The sequence below is a fragment of the Halichoerus grypus genome, chromosome 8, assembly GCF_964656455.1.
Source record: "Halichoerus grypus chromosome 8, mHalGry1.hap1.1, whole genome shotgun sequence".
Classification (NCBI taxonomy): Eukaryota; Metazoa; Chordata; class Mammalia; order Carnivora; family Phocidae; genus Halichoerus; species Halichoerus grypus.
Genome location: NC_135719.1, coordinates 50,411,044 through 50,436,740, shown reverse-complemented (window position 1 = coordinate 50,436,740; position 25,697 = coordinate 50,411,044). Strand labels below are relative to the sequence as shown.

At 37.7% G+C, this 25,697-nt stretch overlaps 1 protein-coding gene across 14 annotated transcripts in view; it reads right to left on the bottom strand.

The window, feature by feature from the left end:
• The window catches only part of HERC1 (HECT and RLD domain containing E3 ubiquitin protein ligase family member 1), a 188,747-nt gene that overhangs the window by 39,634 nt on the left and 123,416 nt on the right, over nucleotides 1-25,697 (bottom strand). For 11 of the 14 annotated variants that reach the window (XM_078079228.1, XM_078079231.1, XM_078079238.1 and 8 more), the window contains 12 exons: nucleotides 23,508-24,028; nucleotides 20,502-21,277; nucleotides 17,253-17,451; nucleotides 14,843-15,003; nucleotides 8,887-9,003; nucleotides 8,458-8,689; nucleotides 6,537-6,661; nucleotides 5,319-5,539; nucleotides 4,103-4,371; nucleotides 3,255-3,307; nucleotides 2,389-2,589; nucleotides 1,584-1,758 (listed from right to left, as the gene is read on the bottom strand). In XM_078079228.1, coding sequence (XP_077935354.1) covers nucleotides 1,584-1,758; nucleotides 2,389-2,589; nucleotides 3,255-3,307; nucleotides 4,103-4,371; nucleotides 5,319-5,539; nucleotides 6,537-6,661; nucleotides 8,458-8,689; nucleotides 8,887-9,003; nucleotides 14,843-15,003; nucleotides 17,253-17,451; nucleotides 20,502-21,277; nucleotides 23,508-24,028 — 3,050 coding nt within the window. The remainder of the gene's footprint in view (nucleotides 1-1,583; nucleotides 1,759-2,388; nucleotides 2,590-3,254; nucleotides 3,308-4,102; nucleotides 4,372-5,318; nucleotides 5,540-6,536; nucleotides 6,662-8,457; nucleotides 8,690-8,886; nucleotides 9,004-14,842; nucleotides 15,004-17,252; nucleotides 17,452-20,501; nucleotides 21,278-23,507; nucleotides 24,029-25,697) is intronic. The other 3 variants (XM_078079234.1, XM_078079235.1, XM_078079236.1) reach the window with 3 other exon arrangements.

The following is a 25,697-nucleotide window of genomic DNA, read 5'->3' as shown; positions in this document are numbered from 1 at the left end:
GAGTATGTTAATATACACCTTTGGTTGGTACTATTTTCAGTTTTTCAAAGTAGCTGGACCAACTTACTTTCTCACTAGCAGTATATGAGAGTTCTAGGGGCTCCAATCCTCCTGCTCACATTTTCCCCCCCGTCTTTTAAATTTTAGCCATTCTGGTGGGTGTGGATGAATATCTCATTGGGTTTTCATTTTCATTTTTCTGAAGACTATTGAGGTTGACCACCTCATTTTCCATGTTCACTGGCCATTTGGAGATCCTCTCATATTATTTTGCATTTTCCCCACTTTTCTTTTGGGTTGTCTCTTTTTCTTATGGATTAATAGGAATTCTTTACATATTCTGTTGGCTATATACAATGTTAATTCTTCTCCCATTCAGTGACTTGTTTTTTTACTTTCTTTTTACTTTCTTAATGACTTTTGCTAAACAGAAGTTCTTTTTTAATGTAGTCCAATTTATCAATCTTTTTCTTTATGATGAATGCTTTTTGTGACTCTCTTAAGAAATCTCTGCCTATCCCAAGATCAAGAATCAATTCTTCCTACCTTACAGAAACATTACTGATTTATCTTTCACATTTAGGTCTAAGGGCTACTTAGAAATACTTGTTTTATTTAGTGTGAGGTTGGAGCCAAGACTCACTTTTTCCTATGTGAATAAACCATCTGACCTAGCCCAAGTTATTAAGTTTTTTTAAAGATTTTTTTTTTAATTTTATTTATTTGACAGAGAGAGACACAGTGAGAGAGGGAACACAATCAGGGGGAGTGGGAGAGGGAGAAGGAGGCTTCCCACGGAGCAGGAGCCTGGTGCAGGGCTCGATCCCAGGGCCTGGGATCATGACCTGAGCCGAAGGCAGACGCTTAACGACTGAGCCACCCAGGCGCCCCTAACCTAGCCCAAGTTACTGAAAAGACATCAATTCCGCATTGTTCTGCGTTATAAACACAATCATAAATCAAACTATAAATCATGTGTTTATCTATATATGTGGGTTAGTTTCTAAACTCTCTCTCCTCCACTCTCCAAACTACCTATTCTTGAACCAATACCGGAGTCTCCTCTAAATTTTATTTTGAGTTTTTATTTCAGGGTCCTCCTGTCTTCACTGATTTACGGTTATATACCTTTGCTTAACCAGATCTTAAATGGATGTCTTTTATGTATTCTTGGCTTTCTTCCTTTTTAAATATAACATTCCACAATATGAACATGGCAGGAATCTCTATGATGGACTCTGCAGGTTGAAGTAGCTACACAGTTGGTCAATTTTGCAGAAAAATTCATTCAAACTTTTATTTTTATCTTGCACCAAATGGACCGATAGCCTTAGTATCCCATTTCAGATAATAAAAAATGTTTGCAGTTTACTCAGCTATTATAGTGGTGTTATTTTCTACCAAAAAGAGCTACGTATTTACTGACTGAATGAATAAAAATGATAACTATGTCTAACTTCTTTCATTCAACAGGAGATATTCAAGGTTCTAAAAACTCTATCTCATTCTCCCAAAAAATATCAGGCTCCTGTCTAATATATACTAGAAACTAACAGCATCATTTGACACAAAATAATACTCACCTGACTGAGAGAAGAGACAGAGCTCTCATTACCATGGTTCTTGCCAGAAGAACCTGAGCAGCCGCAGTCACTCTCCTTAAAGCCACCACCCGGTCATGAGGGTTTGCTAAAGCAGCTGCCTGCTCACCTAGTGTTATTCTTCCAGAGGAACTCTTTTCTACAGAGCCATGGCAACCTGAAAAACATATCCGGACTAATGAAAAATTTTCCCATTCTATCTCGGCTCTGGGCTGCAAGGAAACACAGCAAACCAATGTGTTTTGTTCATCTGGACTTAGTTACACAGAAAATTCCTCGGGAGAAATAAATATTTCTAAGGCAATAATCTATTATATATGTTTCTTAAAATATTTTGGTTTCATTTATTTTGCTCATATATCATTTCTATTGATACTAACAAATAAAGGAAAGATATAGTTTTTAAAATATGCTTTGAGTACAAGAGAAAAGGCTGAGTCATCAATACTAATTTTTTATTTTGTATTCCCGATAGCAAAAGTTACCCATACCTTCTCATGCAAATAAAAAAAAGACTGCCAAGTTGTTTTTAGTCAGTTCCAAGATTCCCTTATCAAAATAAATACAAAAAATAATCATACTCATATTTTATAAATTTTCTTTTTATCACTTCAATATTTCATAAAAACGAAAAATAAAAAATACTACATTTTACCTTCAAAATGTTAAAACAACTGGCTAACAACCCTTGATGGGGTGGAACAATGTGTTATTATTTACCACCTAACCTAAGAAACAAATTAATATAGACTCTATAAAATCCACGCCAATTAGCATTTCAGTTTACCTATTTGCATCAGAGTCTCTTCCATACTGTTGGTAGCAGTTACCATTGCTACCGATGCTCCCAAGGGATCACTGTCGGGGAACTGAACTGGTTCTGGTACAATGCGTCGGTCGTTTAAACCAAGTGGTCCAGCAAGTAATTCAAATTCTTCTTCACCCGTTAGCTTTTCATCTTCATCAACATCCAACATGTCCCAGTCTTCTGGAATTTAAATATATAAATGTATGGTATGTGAATATAAACATGACACGACTCTACTGGCAATGGTTACTATGAGATATGTCTAAAATGCAGATGGACGGAAAGCCCAGTGCCCACAAGATGAATTACGGTGCCATCTCCTTGGTGACCCAAACAAAGTGCACTCCTGAGGCATAGTGAGAGTCTAAGGGAAAAGGAGCCAGAGCAGCCAAACCCACTTAAAGCAATAGCAAACGTTACAGCTGGTAATGGAGGTTTCAACTAATACAAGCTATTGTTATGGGGTCAACAAAGACTTCTTAACCCTGTCCATAATCATTAGAGATGATGATTTCAAGGAAATGAATGCTCCAGATAAATTCATGCTGTCTTCAATTTTTTATTTTTTATTTTTCTCAATTAGAGAAAAAATTTGAAAAAAAATATGCCATACAGAAATTAACATTCTGTGGTCAAGCTAGTATTTGAATCCAGGTCCTTTTCCTTTGGTTTTAAGAACTAGGGCTGTTGCTTTCAAACTACCTTGAGCTTTTTACAGAAAGTTTTAAGTTAACATGTACCTAAATACAAACACATACACATAAAGGTAAATTTTAGTAACAGATGTTAAGCAGAAGGTATATATAAAAACACATGTAAAATAAAGAAGCTCTCAAAACAACTACCTTCATACACACTGTCCTGCTTGCCAATTAGATCTGGAGCTTGTCCCTTGTACCTGCACCAAACATGAAGAACATTGTATTTTTATACAGAACAGTTAGTACCCAAAAATGCAAATTAAGGCATTAGAACATTTTTAAAGGTCATTAATAAAGCAACACAAAATAAATGTGTTTCATGTTATGTGCTAATAAAAACTACTGGTATGTAGGTTCACTTAGGTTTACAAAAATCAGTGACTATTTTACCAAATTACTGGGGAGGTTTCTGGGTCACCTACAACAACTCTTAATCAAAACCTATTCCAGAACACTGTAAAGATTTTAATAGTTGTCAATAAGGGCAAAAATCCTATTCATTACAGATGAATTGCTATTCAAGGATATAAAGAAGTAATGTTTTCATGGAAGCTCATTTAATCTAAACTCTATTTTTTTAATCAATAAAAAGATCTTAATTAAGAGGTCAAAAACAGGGTAAAAAACATCAATAAAAAGATCTTAATCAAGAGGTCAAAAACAGGGTAAAAAACACCAATGAGAAAAACTGACCATAAGCTTCCTAAAGGTTAAGGCAAGGGTCCTGCCCAGAACTTGCCAACAAGTCAAAGGTTAACGGAATCAAACTCCAGGGAAGAATCTGTTCCTAGGCTACAGGCTCCCAGCTCTGGCAAAACATGAATTCCTCAACCTCCTCCATCCTTCCTGACCCCAATTCAGCAATCATGGGACTTAAGGAAAGGTTAAGTGTAACTCCTCACATGAAAAAAGCTGTAATTCCCATGTCTTGATGAGAGATACTTTATACTCTTCATTCAGAGGGTTTGGATATCTATACAATTTCAAAGTACCTTTCAGAAGTTGTTGTCTTGGATTTGGTCTTCAGGGCTAAGTACTTCTCCCTGCAGCTGCCACACAGCAGGTAGTATGGATTTCCACTCCCACATTCACCACCAAACCAGCCATCCACGTAGGAGCCGTTGCTGCGGTAGCCCTGGCGGTTTGCACTGCGCCCACAGCCAGGGTGATTTCTCTTCATGTGCTGATTGAAACTGACGACGCTGCATTCACACAGTTCACACACCACCACTTCTTCCCTGTCTTCAGACTCACAAACATGCTGCACAAAATTTCATATCAAATTATTAGTCAATTTAACATAAAATTAAGAAGAGGAAAATAGGTATTTATATATTAATGACTTTGTTTACATATGCTGGAGTATTTGCAGGATGTTCATTAATGTTATGTAACAAATTTCTTTCAAATCAGAATTTAGATCTCACGATCTGAAGGTGTTCTTTGCCTTTTCTCAATCTAGTAAGTTATAATAAAGGTAACTCACTATCCTACTGAGAGGAGTTAATAAAAATGACAATTAGCTCTATCTCAAATGATTTTTTTAAAAATCCTAATAAAGCTACTTTTCATCTGGCCATAACATGCATATCTCTTATCTGAATTTCTAAGAAGTCATTTGGATTCATTTATCTTATTAACTTAATATAGTAGATGCTCTTTTCTGTAGGACTTAGACCTGTGAAGTTTTCAGTCTCCCTGCTACAAAAGCATAATGCTAAACAACGAAAACATACAAACCCATCATGTACCCTGGCCCTGGATGGAAGCAGTTACAAGACCTAGGTGGCACTGGTTGTTAGAATGAGGCATTACAGTGATTAAGTGGAACCTACGAAGGAGAAGAGCATGCATTCAGACAGCAAGGTGAGCACAGCAGCCATGTTCTACACCCAGCACAGCTGACTAGGACCTGATGCCTGTTTTGGAATCTATCTTTGATATTATAATCAAATATTACCATTATATGGCTCTATTCATCTAGTCTGGGGAGAGAAGCAATAAAATCGCACAGAGAAAGCAAGAGAGACTTTTTCTTACTAGTTGGTAGGTATCAAAGTAACATCAAGCGTTAGAGCCCCAAACTTTAGGATGAGATGTAAGACTTTTCAGAGTGTAACAACTCTAGGCAAGGCTGTTGTTAGTAAGTTGTATGAACAGGAGGGCAGGAAAATAAGTCAGAGCAGCCCCCGCTGCAATCACACACACCCAGGTAGGCCAATCCAGTACCTCTGGGATCCACATTCCCAGAATATCATTGTCACTGGTCAGGTCTTGTCCAAACATAGCTTCCATCGCTTCATCATCAAGATCAATTTCCAATTCCTCATCTAAATTAAAGTCATACAGCGCCCCTGGGTCTTGCTGCAAAGATATTCCTTCTCTCCGACTTTGATTCCTGTGGGCCTGCACAGAGCGGTATAACCCCGCTCAGAACAAAACAAGAAAGGCATTTTATTTGCATGAATAAGTAATTCTAAATATTTCGCCAGTTCTTAACTGCTATACATGCAGGAAAGAGCCTAGCTCAGCTGATTTACTGGGATTCCAGACCATAAACATAAAATTTTACCTATCACATGTGTTTCCTCTCTGTAAAATGCGGAAGAACACTCCTAACTTACAGGGCTGCTAATAGGTTTAAATAAAATAATCCATGTAAAATACTTCATAATGTAATACAGAAAAACACTCAATAAATATGGGCTGTTAGTATTCTTTTAGGGTTATTTTTTTTTAATCAGTCCCTTTCACTATATATTAACTACACATCCTATATTTTCTAGCTCAATCTCAACTTCTCTGTTACCATAAATCACTAAAAAATTCTGTTTTAATAGTTCAAAGATCAAATGCTATTTTAACAAATCACATATCCTAGTTTTGAGTTTGGAAAATATGTTCCCCTATAAATTACACTTCACATGTCTAGAGCATAATACTGCAAGTATTTTACTAAAGTAGCAATGGAATTTATTTTTGCTTATCTAGGGCCTTACCTACTAGTTTAGCCCTAAGGCCCAGAGGACATCAGAAAAGCCAGTGCCTACTTTGGCACAGTGCTCTTTTCAGCTCCTTCTCACTATTAATGTTAAACTTTAAACATGCATCTTCACTTCTTAAAGTATAAATTGCTTGACAGCAGAAAGCATATTTAGGAAAAATCTCAGGATCTACAAGTAACCAGTATAGACTTTTGTACCCAGAGGAAGCTTAAAAATAAATCTATGAATGTATGCTGTGATTTCAATACAAAATTATGTAAATAGATAGTAAAATGCAAATAGCTACTCTGTTAATGTGGAGGAACTGAGTACTTAGTATCATTAGTTTACATCTTCTTTAATGTTGCTTTCACACTGACTTTCAAATATAAATAAACTATATGACTTTTACCATCAGAAGGATGTGAAACATATCAATTACCTGCTCTTGCTAGCAACGTGCGAGCAGCTAAATCAAACTTGTGCCTTCTTGTTACTGCTGAGCGACCCCTAGCTGGTGGTCCACTTCCAGAAGCTGCATTCTCTGTATGGTCCAGATTATCAGGACTACAAGTGCAAATTAGAAAGCAACACAAATTTTTAAGAACCACCATAAATGGAAAGCACAGGCACAAACTCGCTTTTGGTATTGCGTTTTCCTCCAAACAGTACCAAGAATAAAATATATTTACAATAAAACTGAAACATATCTTTGTCCTTGGAAAAGCTCCTAAATTATAAATATGTCATATTGCCCTGAGCAGTAATTTTATCTATTTTTTTTTTTACTTTTATTTATTTTTTAAGTAGGCTCTATGCCCAACATAAAACTTGAACTCACGACCCTAACATCAAGAACTGCATGCTCCACTGACTGAGCCCGGCCAGGCGCCCCTATCTAATTATGAATTATGCCAACAAGGAAATGATGCTTAATGCATGTTCAAATCCAAACGAGATCAATGGTTTTAATTAAATTCTAAATGATTAAATACTTAAATTTGAAATGATTGAGAATCCCTGCCTATGAGAAACATATTTCAAAATAAGTTATGAAAATATCCACTGAGCTTGTCAGAAAATATCTGCATATTACAGAAGACACAAGCCTTGTTAACCAAATGACTTCATGGGCTACAAAGAAAAATGAAGACTTAAAGTACTAAAGGGGGGGGATTTGGGGAAAAACTGGAGTATTTTATTACATCTCATCTCAGGCTATGCATTATCACAGAATTCTTTTTACAATTAAAAAAAAAATGGTGTAGGGGCGCCTGGGTGGCTCAGTCGTTAAGCTCTGCCTTCAGCTCAGGTCATGATCTCAGGATCCTGGAATCAAGCCTCACGTGGGGCTCCCTGCTCCGCGGGAAGCCTGCTTCTCCCTCTCCCACTACCCCTGCTTGTGTTCCCTCTCTCAGTGTCTCTCTCTCACTGTGTCTCTCTCTGTCAAATAAATAAATAAAATCTTTAAAAAAAAATTTTTTTTTAATGGTGTATTGTACTAGATATTAAAAACTAAAGAAGAAATGAAGATATAAATCTATATTAAGAAAAGATTTAGGGCGCCTGGGTGGCTCAGTTGGTTAAGCAACTGCCTTCGGCTCAGGTCATGGTCCTGGAGTCCCGGGATCGAGTCCCACATCAGGCTCCCTGCTCGGCGGGGAGTCTGCTTCTCCCTCTGACCCTCCTCCCTCTCATGCTCTCTGTCTCTCGTTCTCTCTCTCTCAAATAAATAAATAAAATCTTAAACAAAAAAAAAAAGAAAAGATTTAAAAGTCTACTTCTATACACATTAAGTCAATTTCCAATATTAAAATGAACATTCTAGGGGCGCCTGGGTGGCTCAGTCGCTAAGCATCTGCCTTCGGCTCAGGTCGTGATCCCAGGGTCCTGGGATCAAGACCAGCATCGGGCTCCCTGCTCAGCGGGAATCCTGCTTCTCCCTCTCCTACTCCCCCTGCTTGTGTTCCCTCTCTCGCTATCTCTCTCTCTGTCAAATAAATAAATAAAACCCTTAAAAAAAAAATGAACATTCTATATCACTTATAAGAGATAAAATTATTTTATCGGAATGTTTATTTTGTTTCAGAAAAAACTTGTTTTAATTTTCAGTTTCCTCTTTTCAGCTTAATTTTATATAAAAATTATTTCCTCTTTTCCATGAAAACATCTATTCAAGTTAAAACTTGTGATGTCCTTTTTACCCTTCACAGAAACATAAACTTGTAACTGAAATATCCACCTTATATCTCTAGTTATCTACTTTACACACCATTAGAAGCATCTATGAGGGGAAATAAATGGGGCACTTGGAACTATCATTTATACCACATAAAACAGAAATACAGAAATTGGAATCTCACCTTTCACTAAAGCCTTCTTCCATTTCAGCAGCATCAGCTGATGGGATGTCTCCTGGTGACTGCAAATAACAGGGGTCATTTGACTTCCCACCACTGCCCAGGACTGCTGCTCCGTGCCTTGAGTCTGCTGTGCTGCCTGACTGGGGCTCCTCCTCATCCTCATGCCCAGGGTGCTCTATCATCCACATGGCAAGGACAGTGATGTTCTGGGCATCAGCCTCTCCTCGAGCACCTGAAGAGGGAAAAAGAAAAGTATGATACTGATTTGGGGTGACATAATTAGTTATTCAGGGTATCAGTTTAACAGTGTCTGCTACAATGCCACTGTAACTAAATCGGCTTTATGTAAGTCTCTTAAAAAATATATCACCCTCAATAATACCAGGCGTCTCATATCCACATATACGGATATGTAAAAATGTGTCCTACCTGTGGCTTCCATGGCTTTGGCAATCTGCCGGAGAGAGAACCCCATTTCCAGCAAGGGTACTGCAATTGCTGGAGGAGGAGGAGAAGTTGAAAGTCTACTGCTGGGGTCTGACAAGGCTGAGACAAAAGAAAGAGAATAAGAGCCTATATCACTACATACCATGAATAAAAAGTGTCCCTACACCGTAAGTCCCCAATTTATTAATACTGTACAACTTTAATGAAATTTTTTTCTATTAAGAATTCGTGGGGTGCCTGGGTGGCTCAGTCTGTTAAGCGTCCAATTCTTGATTTCTGTTCAGGTCATGATTAACCTGTGATTAAGTTATAGCTAATATGATTAACTTACAGCTTTTTAAGGTTTTTCATAAAGCTAACACAAAATAAAGCTGCTGAAAAAATTTTAAATGTTTTATTTTGAAATAGTTTCTTACTTACAAAAATGTTCAAACTTAACGGAAATTTGCAAGCATAGTACAAAAGAATTCTTTTACCCCTGACCCACTGGAGAGTAAGTAGCAGACATGATGCTCCAACTCCCCTGAATACTCTAACATATCAACTCCTACAAATAAGGACACTGTTCTGCATAACACACCACTGAAGTAAGGAAATTAATAATGTCAACATCTAATCCAGATCCCATTCTAGTTTCACTAGAAGTCCTGATAACGTTCTGGACAGTAAAGGATCCAGGATCATCCTTGCATTTAGTTTTCCTCTCTCTTCCGTCTCCTTCAATTACTTTGATACTTTGAAGATTACAGACCAGTTACATGATAGAAAGTCACTCAATTTGGGTTTGTCTGCTGTCTCTTCATGATTTGGCAGGAGTACCACAAAACTGATGCTGCCTTCTACTCACTGAATTCTATTAAATGGTACATGATTTCAACTTGTCCCATTACTGGTGATACTAACTTTGATCACTTCAGTTAAGCTGGTATCTGCCAAGTTTCCCCACTATAAAAGTACTCTTATTTTTTCCCCTTTGTAATAAATATTTGTTGGGAGGAACTATGAGAATATGTAAATATCCCATTCCTTGTCAAAGTTAGATTCACTAGCACCCATTAATGTTTATTGGCTGAATTAATTATTATGATGATGATGGTTGACAAATGAGGATTTCCTAATTCTATCATTGCTTTCAGATTTATCAGTCTACTTTCTCCATCAGTATAGGGTTATAGATTCTCATTGTATTCATGGGTTATTATATGTTACTGTAATTATGACTTTTATTTTGATGCCCCAAACATCCCAGATTTGGCTAGTGGAAGCCCCTTCAATCGGGTTTCTATATCCTTGAGGCATGTGCCCATCATTCTTTGAGCACTTTACCACTTTCTTGCACAAGCTATTCCAGGCTCATCTCATACTTAACCCTGAAATCAGCCATTTCTGCCAGAAGATCAGAGTTCCCTTTTAGTAAAGAATGGTATTTAGAAGACAGGATCTTGGCACTAGGTGTGCTTATTGCTACTAAAGCATCACTGCTCCTAGGCCCTCTCAGTGGACAGTGCTGATAGAAGCCCTCTGCACCCTGCATGGCCTTGATCCCTAGTGCCGAGCTATGTGGACATTTCCTCCATGACCTGGGACTCCAATACCCTATGCTAGGCCACTCCTACAGACAAGAAGTTTCCTTCACTCCAATCTGGCTGATACCCCCAATCTGGACAACTACGCCACCTACCTCTCAAATCTGCTGGCATGAAAGCCTACCTAGGTTGGCCCCACTTAATGTTTTTGAATTGAATTAGGAAGGAAAGAAGAAGGAAGGAGGGAGAATGACAACTTCCATTTTTGCTTAAAAAATGTCACTACTGCCAGAGTGGTAATAGGCCTGATACATCTGATGGACTTCTACTTCTAGCCATCATGGAGTAAGAGAGACTGGATTTACCTTCAACAACTAAAAGAAGAAATAGAATGTATCAAATGATGGTCTGTGGACACTGGACAAACAGGCTGTGTAGGACAGTGATCCCTGAGAGAAGGAAATCAAACTAGGCAAGGTGTACAACTGCCTCAGCCTACTTCCTGGAGAGAATTTCCAAGCTGCAGTTCAGGGACGGCAAATTCAAGCTAAGCTCAGTGGTCTCTCTGAATTGAGCAGACAAGAGTAGAGAATTCAGGTTGCTAGTGTTTACAGGGTAGAATACCAGAAAAGAGAGAGCTGTATGGAAAGAAGAGAGCTGCACTGAAAGCGAACTCCAAAAATGTGCAGAGGGTCTTTCTCTTTCCCTCAAGTCTTCAGCTGATGCTAATGCAGCAGCTATCCAGAGCTGGGGAAAGAATCACCAAGAAACAGCAGGCAGAACAATCCTTGGGGCTTACATAGGGTTGGGAAGAATTTGTGTTACCACAAGCCAGAGAGAAAAAATTCTTGATACACTAGGCACTGGATAGAATACGAAGAAAGGTATTGGTTCAGTGATGGGGAAAAATTCAGCCAAGCTAAAGGCTGTCCTGGTCCCTCCTAACAAAGATTAAAAGGAAGCCTTGAGAGAATCAAATTATTCCCAAATAATTTAACTACATCCTATGACAAGGCTAACTTAAATAAATACAAACTATTCAGCACCCAACAAGGTAAAATTCACAATGTCTAATATTCAATAAAATCACCAAACATGAAAAAAACCCAAGAAAATACAATTCAAAATGAGTTGAAAAATCAGTCAATAGAAACAGACCTAGAAATTAGATAAACAATAAGTAGAGAAGGATATTAAAACAGGTATAAAGTTGATGCTCTTTTCTGTGGACTCCATATTTGAAAATTCATCTACTCATTAAAGTTAATTTGTAACTCCAAAATCAATACTCACGGCACTTTTTACAGTCATTTACATGCACACAGTGACAAAAACATTTCAGTCTCCTGACCCATTTGTTCCCAGCTGAGACAGAACAGGTGACGCTCTACATTCTTGTTTTAGCTCTGAGACTGTAAAGAAGTCTCCTCTTCATGGTCTATTTAGTGTCATGTGTTTTGCATTTTTGTGCCTTTTGTTGGTGATTTCACTGTTTAAAATGGCCTCCAAGCATAGTGCTGAAATATTGTCTAATGTTTCTCAGTCCAAGAAGGCTGTAATATGCCTTATGAAAAAAATATATGTCAGATAAATTTCATTCAGGCACGAGTTATGGTGTTTTTGGGTCATGAGTTCAATGTAATGAATCAACAATATATATTAAATAGAATGTCTTTAAATATAAACACACATAAAACAAGGTTATATATTGATCAGCTGACAAAATGTGATCAGAAGCTCACAGAAACCTAGCCCTGTATTTCCCTGAGGAGCAATAGTTCAGTTTTCACTAATTCAGTGTTCACAAACTTTACAGAACATAACTATTCTAACAATGAAAACTGTTATTCCATGTACTTGATAAGGCAGAGAAAAGATTAAGCATGTTAAAAACATAAAAAATTTAAAAAAAAAATCTACACTCAACTTCTAGTTATGAAAATGACAATGTCTGAATGGAAAAATACACTGGATGGGATTATGAACAAATTAAACACTACAAAGAAAAGATTAATGACCAGATGACACAACAACAAAAACTATCAAAAATGGAAACATAGAAAAAAGACATTAAAAAAAATCAAAGCAGTAGTGATCTGTGGGACAACTTCAAGTGGTGTTGTATACCCATAACCACAGATACTGAAATGGAGGAATGTGACAGAAAAAAAAAATCTGAAAAAATAATGGATTAAAAATCTCCAAATTTAATGACAACTATAAATCTACAGATCCAAGAAGCTCAACAAACCCCAAGCACAAGAAAATTGAAGAAAGCTATGTCAGGGCAGGTCAAATCAAACTGCTTAAGCCTAGTGATAAAACAGAAAAATCTTAAAAGCACCCAGAGAAAAAGGCATATTACACCAAGATTAGAATGACAGAAAATTTATCATTGGAAACAATGCAAGCCAGAAGATGGTAGAGGATCTAAAAGTACTGAAAGAAAAAAAACTATCAATCTAGAATTCTATATCCAATGAAAATATTTTTCAAAAATGACAGTGAAATAAACTCTTTCAGATATATAAGAGCCAAAAGAATTCATCACTAGCAGACCATTACAAGAAATGTTAAAGGGATAGCAGAAGGAAATGATACCACCTGGAAATCTGGATCCACATAAAGGAATAAAGTATCTCAGAACTGGGAATTATGTAGGTAAATATAAAATACACACTTTAGTTTTCAAATCTCTTTTGTTCACAGCAAAAATAGTAACAATGTAAGGATGCCTAGCTGTCTCAGTTGGTTAAGTGTCCAACTCAAGATTTCAGCTCAGGTCATGATTTCAGGGTCATGAGATCGACCCCTACATCAGACTCCGTGCTCAGTGAGGAATCTGCTTGAGAGTCTCTCTCTCCTGCTCCATCTTCCTCTCCCCACCAAAATAAACAAACAGATCTTTAAAAGAATAATAACAATGTATTATGGGGCTTTATAACATATCATATATAAATGTATAATAAAAGTTCAAAGACTGAGAAAGAGGAAATAAAAGCATACCACTGTTAGATTTTTTTAAATATACATGAAGTGGTATAACACTACTTGAAGACAGCCTGTGATAATTAAAGATATATAATATACACCTGAAAGTAATCTCTAAAAATACAATATAAAGTATAGCTAATAAGCCAACAAAGGAGATAAAATGAAATATTAATTTAATCCAAAGAAGGTAGAAACAGAAGAAGAAAAGAACAAAGAACAGATGACATGAACAGAAAGATGACAAATTTAAACACAACCATACAATTATCACATTCAATGTAAATGGTCTAAACACACCAATTAAAAGGCAGAGAATATCAGGTTGGATTAAAAAAGCAAGGACCCCCGCCCCCGCCAAAAGCAAGACCCAACAATAGGCTGCCTTTAAGAAACCCATTTTAAATATAAAGACACAAAAAAGTTAAAGGTAAAATGATGGGAGAAGACATATGATACTCAAAGTAATTTAAAAAAAAGTAAGTGGCTATTATTTATACCAGATAAAGCAGATTTAAGGGCAAAGAGTACTACCAGGGCTAAAGACAGTCATTTCATAATGATAAAGAGGTCAATTCACTAAGAAGACTTAAGAACCTTAAATATTTATGGACCGAAAGAGAATTTTAAAATACATGAAACAAAAACTAATAAATGAAAGAGGAAATAAACAAATCCACAATTACAGTCAGAGATTTCAACACTATCAATAAATGATAGAATAAGTAGACCAAAAATCAGTAAAGATAAAGAAGACTTGAACATAACAATCAACCACCCTGACCTAACCAACAATTTACACGACACTCTACTCAACAACAGCATAATACACATTTTTTCCAAGTACACATGGAATATTTATCAAAACAGACCATATTCTGGGCCATAAAATAAGTCTCAACAAATTTAACAGAATTCAAATTATACAAGATATGTTCTCTGATAACAATGAAATTAAATTAGAAATCAGTAAGAGAGAGACATCTGGAAAATTCCTAAATATCTGGAAACAAAATAACATACTTCCAAATGATCCAAACTGTCAAAGGAGATATCCATCGTAAATTAGAAAGTACTTTAAACTGAATGAAAATGAAAACACAGCATCTCAAAATGTGTGGGTTGAAGCAAAAGCAATGCTTAAGGGAAATTCATAGCACTAAAAGTGTCTATATTAGAAAAGAAGAAGGGTCTGATACGACTGATGTAGAGTACACTATTTCTCTCCCAAGTAGCCATAATTCAATCTACAGCTTCAAAATAAAAAAGATGGTTCAGTTTGATAGGACAGATCCCCCCCCCCCCTTTTAAAATCACTGTTTTACCTTCAATGAGACAAAACACGATGCCCAAGTTATCAAGTCCCACCTATCAGGAATGCCAAGAGGTTTGGGTGTCACAGTGCATGACAGCACACACACCTGTGCGGTTAGCCGGCCTTGCTGACTGGGAATCAGGAGAAGTTAAGCTTTGCCTCCTTCCTACTTCATCAGAAGGAGAGGTTGGTAACGATGATATTGGAGGAGTCTGTGCGCGACGTGTGGGAAGTACAGTGGTAGTTGGGTAACTAGAGAACATTTGCCTTTAAGAAAACAACAATAGTTAGCATAAAAATCCAATTAGAAAATAATATATATATCACAGTCCTCTTATAGAAGAATATTCAACCTGGAAAACTACATAAAGTTAGCTATAGTTTAATGGGGAGGGGAGAAAGACTCCCAACAATTTTAATAATTACTATCTAATAGGACACTTTTTACCATAAAAGTAGTAATACCATATTATTTGTTCAGCAAAATGCCAGCAACATAGCAGGTGGGGGGAATACAGCAATTAACAAAATAGATTTTTAAAAATCCCTGCCTTCACGGAGCTTTCCTTCTACTATAATACCAAGATGACAGCGGTATTTTGGTAGGGATACAGTAGTTAGAGAATAAAGACTTTTAAAGATAGCTAACTTACAGTTACTTCAAATATAAATTTACTAGCTAGCCATGAAATTATTCACATGAATAAAGTAATAGTCAATAGGTAAGTTATGGAAAGAAAAGGTAACTGTCCAGCCCCCAGCACAACTGAAAACAGCGTATGAATGGTATGCCAGCTGTCTAGAGGGGAAAGGCAGAAGAATGGCAGCCCCTCTCAGGCTGAGAAGGCAGACATTGGCTAAAGAATAAGGTTCAGGAAGATCCTCATCAACTGTCTACTCTTAAGATTTATCCAACAAAACTAATAACTTTTTGAGCATCAATAAAGCATTGTCTACCCAGTCGAATAACTGATACAATGATATTCACAGAGGGGGCAGTTGTTCCTGGATTCTTCTAGTGTTAAATGATGTTTAGCCAGGCAAACACAACTGCAGCTCTAACAGCAGGCAAACAAAGACTGAGGACAAAGGAGGAGTCACAAGGTCTGTGAATGCCTGTGAAAGCAAGGGAATGTTATTTTACCAGGGAATCCCATGCCTGCACAGCACAGCTTGGAAGGCAACAAGGATTAAAAACCGTATTAGAATATCCTATTATTCCTCTCTTCCTTCTTTCTTGAACAGAAGTATCTTCCTGGAACTGTTACTCAAGTGAGAGAGCTAAGATGTGTGCGGACTGGGCATTGGTAACTGCCAGGATGAGTGTTCCGGCCCAAGAGCAGAGCAGTAACTCTCAGTGTGTGAGCTGAAGACCACTGCATCAGAATCACTGGGGACCCTCAATTCAAATGCAAACTGTGTGCCCCACCAGCCCTACTGAATGAGACTACAGGGGGATAGAGCCAGAGCTTTAAAAAGCCTCCCAGGTGGTTCTTGTGGACACCAAAAATTAAGAAGCATTACGACAATAGCCCCTCTCTCTTCTACTCTCTAAGATGTCAGTCTATACCCTAGGAATAATAATAACCTGTCAATTAAGGGAAGGGGGGAAAGAAAGAAGAAAAAAGGAGACTAACCATTCTACTGCCCTTTATTTCACTTAAGCCCTAGTTAAGGGAGCTCACAAAATAGTCCCTTCCTAACGATTTTCTCTCAAAATTTTTCATTTTGTGAATATACCTGGCAAACTGAAGCAAAAAGAAACTTAAACATTATTTGGAATTTACAAACCTACTAAAATAGGGTTGGCTGAAGAAGTATCATAAGACATGCTCTTTCATTTGAGTAGACTTGTTTGATCTTACAAGAATAAAAGTATAATTAAGAAATAATGCTTAAAAGGGAAATAACCTGAGGGGCGCCTGGGTGGCTCAGTTGGTTAAGCGACTGCCTTCAGCTCAGGTCATGATCCTGGAGTCCCTGGATCGAGTCCCGCATCGGGCTCCCTGCTCAGCAGGGAGTCTGCTTCTCCCTCTGACCCTCCCCCCTCTCATGTGCTTGCTCTCTCTCATTCTCTCTCTCTCAAATAAATAAATAAAATCTTTAAAAAAAAAAAAAAAAAAAAAAAGGGAAATAACCTGAGAAAATTATTTCCATGGAAGTGCGTTCTATCTTGAAGCTCTAATATTCAATACAAGCATTTACTTTTTGAGGAAAAAAATATTCAAAAACCTAGCCCCAAAAAAAGATTATTATAAGGAGACAGACGGCTAGAGTATCTGCCAGTGGCACGGGAGATAGATCAGCCACCTCTAAACTGGCTGTGAGACTTTGGGCAAGTTATTAAACTTCTGAAGAACATTCCCAACTTCAGCAAATTGGCTTTGACTCTATGATCTCTTAGGTTCCTTCTAGCTCTAGAATGCTTTTAGTTAGGCACATTGTTTATAAGAGAATGATCGTGAGATCAAAATCACAGGCATCAATATGGCAGATGTTAAAGTCAGCTTCCCTACCTGAGAAGACTAAGTGGCATCACTCCTGGGGATTCAGATGCAGGTACTGTTTCTGTGTCAGTGACTGGAGTGGTGGCAGTCGTGGTGTCCTCCAGTGAGCTGCTCATAAAGGAAGTTGTGCTCGAGGCTGATGGGCTAGTGGTAACCGGCGTCTGTGCCTGCTGGGCTTGGTCACTTTCTTCAGCTTGTTGATCAATTTCTGTAAACCAAGGTAAATATTAAAAAAGTATTAAGGATTTGTTTCTTCACAAGTGACAAGGGAATGGAAAACTTTTAACATTTAATTTGAGAAGTTTCTAAATCTATTTCATAAGTACCAATTTCTATGAAATATTTTTTAATGTTCTTGCATGTATACATCCTTGTATTCACTACTGTACCCACTTTATAAACTCTACAGATAATAAGGTAACAAGCTTTTGCAATTACTCATTTTTTAGAGAAGGTTCTCTTAAAAACAAAAAATAGTCTCACTTTTGCTTGTAAGATTTGACTAGAACTTCTCCAATGATATCTAATCACTAAAACTGTGTTTCCTTAGCACTTTGATTTTGATGCCTATCTTTAGTCTTCAAACATGCAAAGATGAAGACATGTAAATACATGTAATACATGTAAATACAATACAAATCTAGACAGAAACCCCATGCTCTAAACAGAGCAATGCCTCACAAAATAAACTACTCCCAAGAGTTTAAAAAAATTAATTAAAACATCTAAGAGCTTACAAATAAACATAATATCAAGATAGCAGTGGGGCGCCTGGGTGGCTTAGTCAGTTAAGTGTCCAACTCTTGATTTTGGCTCAGGGTCATGATCTTGGGGTTGTGAGATCAAGCCCTTCCTCTCGCTCTGTGCTCAGCAGGGAGTCTGCTTCCCCTCTCCCTCTGCCTTCCGGCCCCCCCTCCACTTGTTCTCTCTCTCTCTAAAATAAAATCTTAAAAAAAAAAAAAAAAAAAAAAAGATAGCAGTTGCCACAAAGATAGCTAATTCTATTAGGGTTGCCAAATGGCCATATACCTTCATAATCATGATCTTAATACTCCTGTTCATATACAACATGCACTTCTCTCTGCCTATTTACTGTCTAATCTATGACAGGAAGAAAGGGAGTAAGGGAAAAAGGAAGGAAGGAGGAAGAGGAAGGGAAGAAAGAAAAAAAGAACTGAAGCTCCATGAAGGCAAGGGACTTTGTTTTGTTTGGTGCTGGCTCCCCAGAACCAAGAAGAGTACCTGGCACATATCAAACACTCAATAAACATTTACTGAATATATCTCATTTTTATCTCAGAATTCATATTATCCCCAAAGGTGAAGATAAAAAATAAAGTAATACAGAATCTACAGTACAGAATCTATAAAAGTAGTACTTTAAAATGTCTCTGAGAATGTCCAATGGAAAAAAGTCTCTTCAACAAATGGTGTTGGGAAAATTGGACAGCCACATGCAGAAGAATGAAACTGGACCATTCCCTTATACCACACACAAAAATAGACTCAAAATGGATGAAAGACCTAAATGTGAGACAGAAATCCATCAAAATCCTAGAAGAGAACACAGGCAGCAACCTCTTTGACCTCAGCCGCAGCAACTTCTTCCTAGAAACATCACCAAAGGCAAGGGAAGCAAGGGCAAAAATGAACTACTGGGACTTCATCAAGATAAAAAGCTTTTGCACAGCAAAGAAAACAGTCAACAAAACCAAAAGACAACCAACAGAATAGGAGAAGATATTTGCAATGACATATCAGATAAAGGGCTAGTATCCAAAATCTATAAAGAACTTATCAAACTCAACACCCAAAGAACAACTAACCCAATCAAGAAATGGGCAGAAGACATGAACAGACATTTCTGCAAAGAAGACATCCAAATGGCTAACAGACACATGAAAAAATGCTCAACATCGCTTGGCATCAGGGAAATCCAAATCAAAACCCCAATGAGGTATCACCTCACACCAGTCAGAATGGCTAAAATTAACAAGTCAGGAAACGACAGATGTTGGCAGGGATGCAGAGAAAGGGGAACCCTCCTACACTGTTGGTGGGAATGCAGCTGGTGCAGCCACTCTGGAAAACAGTTTGGAGTTTCCTCAAAAAGTTGAAAATAGAGCTACCCTATGACCCAGCAATTGCACTACCCTACGACCCAGCAATTGCACTATTTACCCCAAAGATACAAATGTACTGATCCAAAGGGGCACGTGCACCCCAATGTTTATAGCAGCAATGTCCACAATAGCCAAACTATGGAAAGAGCCAAGATGTCCATCAACCGATGAATGGATAAAGAAGATGTGGTATATATATACAATGGAATATTATGCAGCCATCAAAAAAACGAAATCTTGCCTTTGCAATGACGTGGATGGAACTAGAGGGTATTATGCTAAGCAAAATAAGTCAATCAGAAAAAGACAAGTATCATATGATCTCACTGATACGAGGAATTCTTAATCTCAGGAAACAAACTGAGGGTTGCTGGAGTGGGGGGGGAGGGATGGCGTGGCTGGGTGATGGACACTGGGGAGGATATATGCTATGGTGAGCGCTGTGAATTGTGTAAGACTGATGAATCACAGACCTGTATCTCTGAAACAAATAATATATTATATGTTAAAAAAAAAAAAAAAAGAAGATAGCAGGAGGGGAAAAATGAAGGGGGGGAAATCGGAGGGGGAGACGAACCATGAGAGACTATGGACTCTGAGAAACAAACTGAGGGTTTTAGAGGGGAGGGGGTGGGGGGATGGGTTAGCCCGGTGATAGGTATTAAGGAGGGCACGTATTGAATGGAGCACTGGGTGTTATACATAAACAATGAATCACAGAACACTACATCAAAAACTAATGATGTAATGTATGGTGACTAACATAATAAAATAAAATTTAAAATAAATAAATAAATAAAATAAAACATCTCTGAGAAGTTATCAGAATAATATACATCTCGATTCAGATCAATAAATATTTGAGTACCTTTTGTGGCATGAGTTAAGTTTTACAAAATGTAATAATGATTATTAAGTTCTATGCTTGTGTAGGTTTAAGATAGAAAATTATAAGTAGACAGATAATTATTAACATAAAAGAAACAAAAAAGAACTGTTTGCTTTGCAAAGGAAAAACAATGTGAAAACTGCTTTTATTAAAAAAATTTTTTTTTATAAATCACTTATGGAATATATATCTGACATTGTAAATAATTTCAACAACACAAAAGAAAAAAAAAAGTAGATAACATACCTTGCTTAATTTTGCCCCCAAACTGGTCTTCCAAGAGCCCATGGACCACTAATTTATAGATCATGGCTTGAGCTCGTTCCAGATCAGCTAATCCCAATGCTCTCTTTATGGGTGACCGCATGACTGCTCGCTTCACCATGTGTCGCATCAAGAACTGCAAGGCTGCACGCATCTCCACATCTTCATGAACGACTGGAGAGCTTGCACAGTCTGAGTTATGGCCATTTTCAGCCAGAACCTTTGGTATCAGCAACAGCTCAGCATATTTACTACAGCCAAGAAGAGCACTAAGTGATTTCATAGCACCGAGGTAGAGATAGGACAGCTGGACTGCTCGGATTTCCGACTGGGCTATGTCATGGTTTTTGGATATGTGTTCGTGATTTTTTCTTTTTCCTTCTGTTATCTGATGTTGGGATTCCACACTTGGCAGTGTTGGATCTAAAGAAAATGAAGCTATTTCGTTGTCTGATTTGGAGGCGGTGGTACCCTGACTTCTGACATCATCAGATGTTAAGCCTGCTCGCGTATCTACAGCAGATTCACTCTCGGTTTTCTGCTCAACATCCCCTTTCTCCTCAGACTCATGTCGGTGTTTCTTTTCATGTCGCTTGGTGCTCTGTTTGCCCATGTCTTCGTGAATACCAGTCAGATATGTGAGGTCCAGCAACACAGAAGCCGTCAGGCCTCGGAATCGCGCCACATCAAAAGGCAGGGGTTCACAGGGTTCCAGATTATACAATGGAGTATCACTAGGCGACCAAAAAGTTGGGAAGCTTTAATAAGATCAGAATGACACAGGAAGAAGCAAGTGAGGGATAGACAGGAGGAAGGTACAGAAAATAATGTAAACAAAGTAAGATGCATCATGTACACAGTACAAAGAATAATTTACATGAACTAGAGAAATCATTACAGAGAGAAAAATGAGTATTTTATGAGAAAATAGGGAGATGTGATGATAAATGCAAAAGCAATGAGATGTGCATGTATTTTCAAATCAGAGTATTTACTATACTCTAATGTAGAAATTAGCAAAATTTCTAAAAAGAGTCAAATAGTAAATATTTTAGACCTTGCAGGCCACACAGTCTCCACGGCAACCTTTCTACCCTGCCATCATAGTGTGAAAGCAGCTATTGAATACCTAAATGAACGGGTGTGGCTGTGTGTAACATTATTACAAACACAAGAGGTGGGCCAGATGCAGTTTGCCTATCCCGATGTAAGCTATTTGAAAAGTCTGTAGAACAGATTTCGCTTATTATATGGGTAATGACTATAACCTACTCAAGAGGTTCCAAGACTTTGTCTTCATTTAAAAAATTATCTTGTAGTCTTCAATTAATGCTTCTAATTTGTAGCTTAAGCAAAAATATGATCACATTATTTCCTGGTATTTGGCAAGAATTTACTGAAGTTTAAAAATGTTATAAATACACAAAATGTAACAGCTTTCGCAAATACCAAAAGTTTGGTGGCATAAATTTGTCATATTAACCTAAATCTTGGTTCTAGATTAATCTTCTTAATCTTATTTTCCCTTTTCCTCATTTTCTTATTTGCTTTAATTTGATTTATTTTGCTTTATTTTATTTGCATCTTAATTAAGGCATCATAAATCCTTTCTGAAACAAGGCAAAGAATAAAAGAAAAGGTAGATACTTTCATGTAACACTGTAAATTTTTCACTAGTTTCTTAGCTTGGTAGAGTGGGGGAATATAAGTATAGGGTGAAATTGTGTATAAATTTTATGTATGTGTTAGTTTTCAGCTGAGAGAATCTACAGCTATTGTTAGATTCTAAAACAGTACTGCCTCCAAAGAATACTTAAGTACCACTTTTTTGGATATTGTACCATGTCATATTAACACTAAAGAACAGGGGCGCCTGGGTGGCTCAGTCATTAAGCGTCTGCCTTCGGCTCAGGTCATGATCCCAGGGTCCTGGGATCGAGCCCCGCATCGGGCTCCCTGCTCTACGGGAAGCCTCCTTCTCCCTCTCCCACTCCCCCTGCTTGTGTTCCCTCTCTCACTGTGTCTCTCTCTGTCAAATAAATAAAATCTTTAAAAAACGAAACAAAGAACAAAACAAAACAAAAACACTATAGGACAGGGGCGCCTGGGTGACTCAGTGGGTTAATCGGCCGCCTTCAGCTCAGGTCATGATCCCAGGGTCCTGGGATCGAGCCCCACATCGGGCTCCCCGTTCCATGGAGAGCCTGCTTTTCCCTCTCCTTCTGCCTGCCACTCTGCCTACTTGTGCTCTCTATCTCTCTGTCAAATAAATAAATAAAATCTTAAAAAAAAAAAAAAAAACACTATAGAACAATCACTTTAGGCAATAAAATGAATAGTTATATATTATCACTAATAAATCACATTTTCAAATGATGCAACTATGTAGAATCATTAGATAAATGAGTCCCCTTATCAATGAAGATTCTTGACATCTTTCCTTTGAAACATGAAGTTTCTATTTCACACAAATCCTATGTGATTGCAAACACATCTAAATGCTTTTAAGTATACAGTTTGTGTCAAATAAATGTAATTTCCATATCTACCCAAAATATTGTACCCCGAAGGGATAGGAATTTTAGTCACTCAAATGTTCCTGCCTACATTCAAAGCCCACCTACACAAAATGTAATTGACAAATCTGCTGGCTGGCTTTTTTCTACCCCAGTGTGTAATGGAAATGATCAAAAAGCAAGCAGCCAAATGAAAAACAGAAAGACAGATCCCAGTTAAACCTAAATTAGTGAGCTTACCATTTCTTCACAAAACAAAACAAAAACCCATATATCTTATAAACCACTAATATTCCAGGTAACATGGCTTTGGGATATATTCCTTTATGAAATCACAGTACTCATACCCAGCTATATGAAAAAAAATATTTTAAAAACTGGCAGCTCATCTAAAATACAGTTACTCACTGTCCATAGGCCCATTTCACCATTAAATACTCGTTTGCTAAAAGTGTAACTCAACAGATCATACCTGATGGTAATTTCTGCTTCATCCCATTGGACCTTGGCAGACGTGCTGCCCTCTTTGACCACTCCCAGCAGCGTGGCATGGCGCCCAGTTTGCTTGTGAACACACCGACCTCCAACTCTAAGACCAGCATCAACTCCTCCTATCACTGCCAGCACAGGCCACACCTCTATGCAAAGGGTCCTCAGCTGCGGCTCTGAGAGGTCAGCAAGGCCATGTCTATTATGTTTACCTTTCTCTTCCTCTTTGCTCTCCTTCTCCTCTCTCATTTCATTTTCCTCTCGGCTTTGAACCGAGCGGCTTTTCTTTAGCTTCTGACCTGACTCTTTAATACATATCTTAATTTTATGCAGCCTTTCCATCATTTTTCTGTTAATGCAGTAAGTCCAACGGTCCGTTCGGTGAAGGATACGGATAAGCTGAATAGTGGCCTCCGCCAGCACTGCTGCTACTGGACTACAAATAGGGTCTCCTGGAAGTAAGTCTCGCGGTGTGCCACGCATTTGCATATCACAGATTTTCACCTAGAAGGAAAAAAGCCAGGAAATGTGTGATAGTAATAGTTCTCCTAAACTACTAGTCACTATAAAGTCTAGCACATGTAATCCCATTGAACTTGTGTTCGGTCTCCTAATATAGGTATATTATACCATTGGCTGCTGATAAGGAGTGAACAAACATTACAAATTTATTGTTAGTAGCAATATGGTCCTCTGAAACAAGCTGCCCTGTCATTTAAACTTCCTCCTACAGCCTCTGAGTATCAGAGTTATTGTGGCCACCCAAAAGATGGGTTTAAACCAAGGTGTATGTGACTGATTCCACTTACTCCAAAAATAAAAAAAGCCTTGAGAACCTATTCACTCTCATCCTTAAGACAAGTCCTGAGGCCATCTTATACTGTTCAACAGGCACAAAGATAAAAATTATAAGTCTAGATAATTGGGATATTTCCAATCCACACATTTCAAATAAGACCCTGAGGTTAAAAGAAGAGCAAGACTTGGGTTCAAATCTTAACTCTGAATAATCTTGGGAAATTATTTAATCTCATTAAACCTCAGCTTTTTCATCTGAAAAAAATTGCACAAATAATTAATATCTGTGTCTTATGGTTATTTTAAAGATTAAATGAGACTATGTACATAAAGTGCCTATTACTACAGTGCCAGATACACAGTAAATTGTTCAAAAAGATGTTAATTACCATTAATATTGTTTTTATCAGAGACTGTGAAACTTATCAGAAAAGGCTTCTGGGCAGAATAAATTGGTTGATACATAGTCCAAGGTTGAATTAATTCCTTCAAGGTTCACAGATGGTGGGGAGCACTAGGCCATCATTTTGAGTAGAACATAGCAGAGCTTAGTTTGGGCTGTGAGAATATCACTGGGGGAAAGGACTACTGCAGGTACTGGGTTGTCTCTTTACTTCATCTCCAGTTTTGTTGATTACTTATTCAAGAGGCAGTTTCCCTCTCTCATGAATTGCTAGCTTAAAATTATACCACCTTGGCAATTTTTAAAACATATTTAAAAGCACAGAATAAAAGTTAACTTTCATGCTTAGGACTGATCAAGTCCAGCACTTCCATTATAGAAATATGACAGTGTGAAAATTTTCTACTACAAAATAACTAGAAATTCTGGAGACCAGAGCTAGGCTATACTACATCCTCAAATGAAAGGATGTAGTAGAAAACAAATCCACCCATCAGCACAGGGAGACCACAAAGAAATTTGTCTCTGCCTGGGTGTTAGATGAGGAGAAAAAAAAGCTTTTAGTGAGAGGGTATCTCTTTAATACTGTCCTCCTAAAGTGTTTAGGGTTCAAATTTACACCATCTATAAGGTATAAGGACCCCCCTCAGCTGAATGAACGTCAGGTTCCCCATCACAACTACAACTTCCATTATTCAGCTAATGGTATCTGATTACATTTAAGATTATTTCTAGATCAGGCGCTTGGGTGGCTCAGTTGGTTAAGCGACTGCCTTCGGCTCAGGTCATGGTCCCGGAGTCCTGGGATCAAGTCCCACACCGGGCTCCCGGCTCAGCGGGGAGCCTGCTTTTCCCTCTGACCCTCTCCCCTCTCATGCTGTTTCTCTCTCTCTCTCTCTCTCTCTCTCAAATAAATAAATAAATAAATAAAATCTTGAAAAAAAAGATTATTTCTAGATCTCCTATATGCAC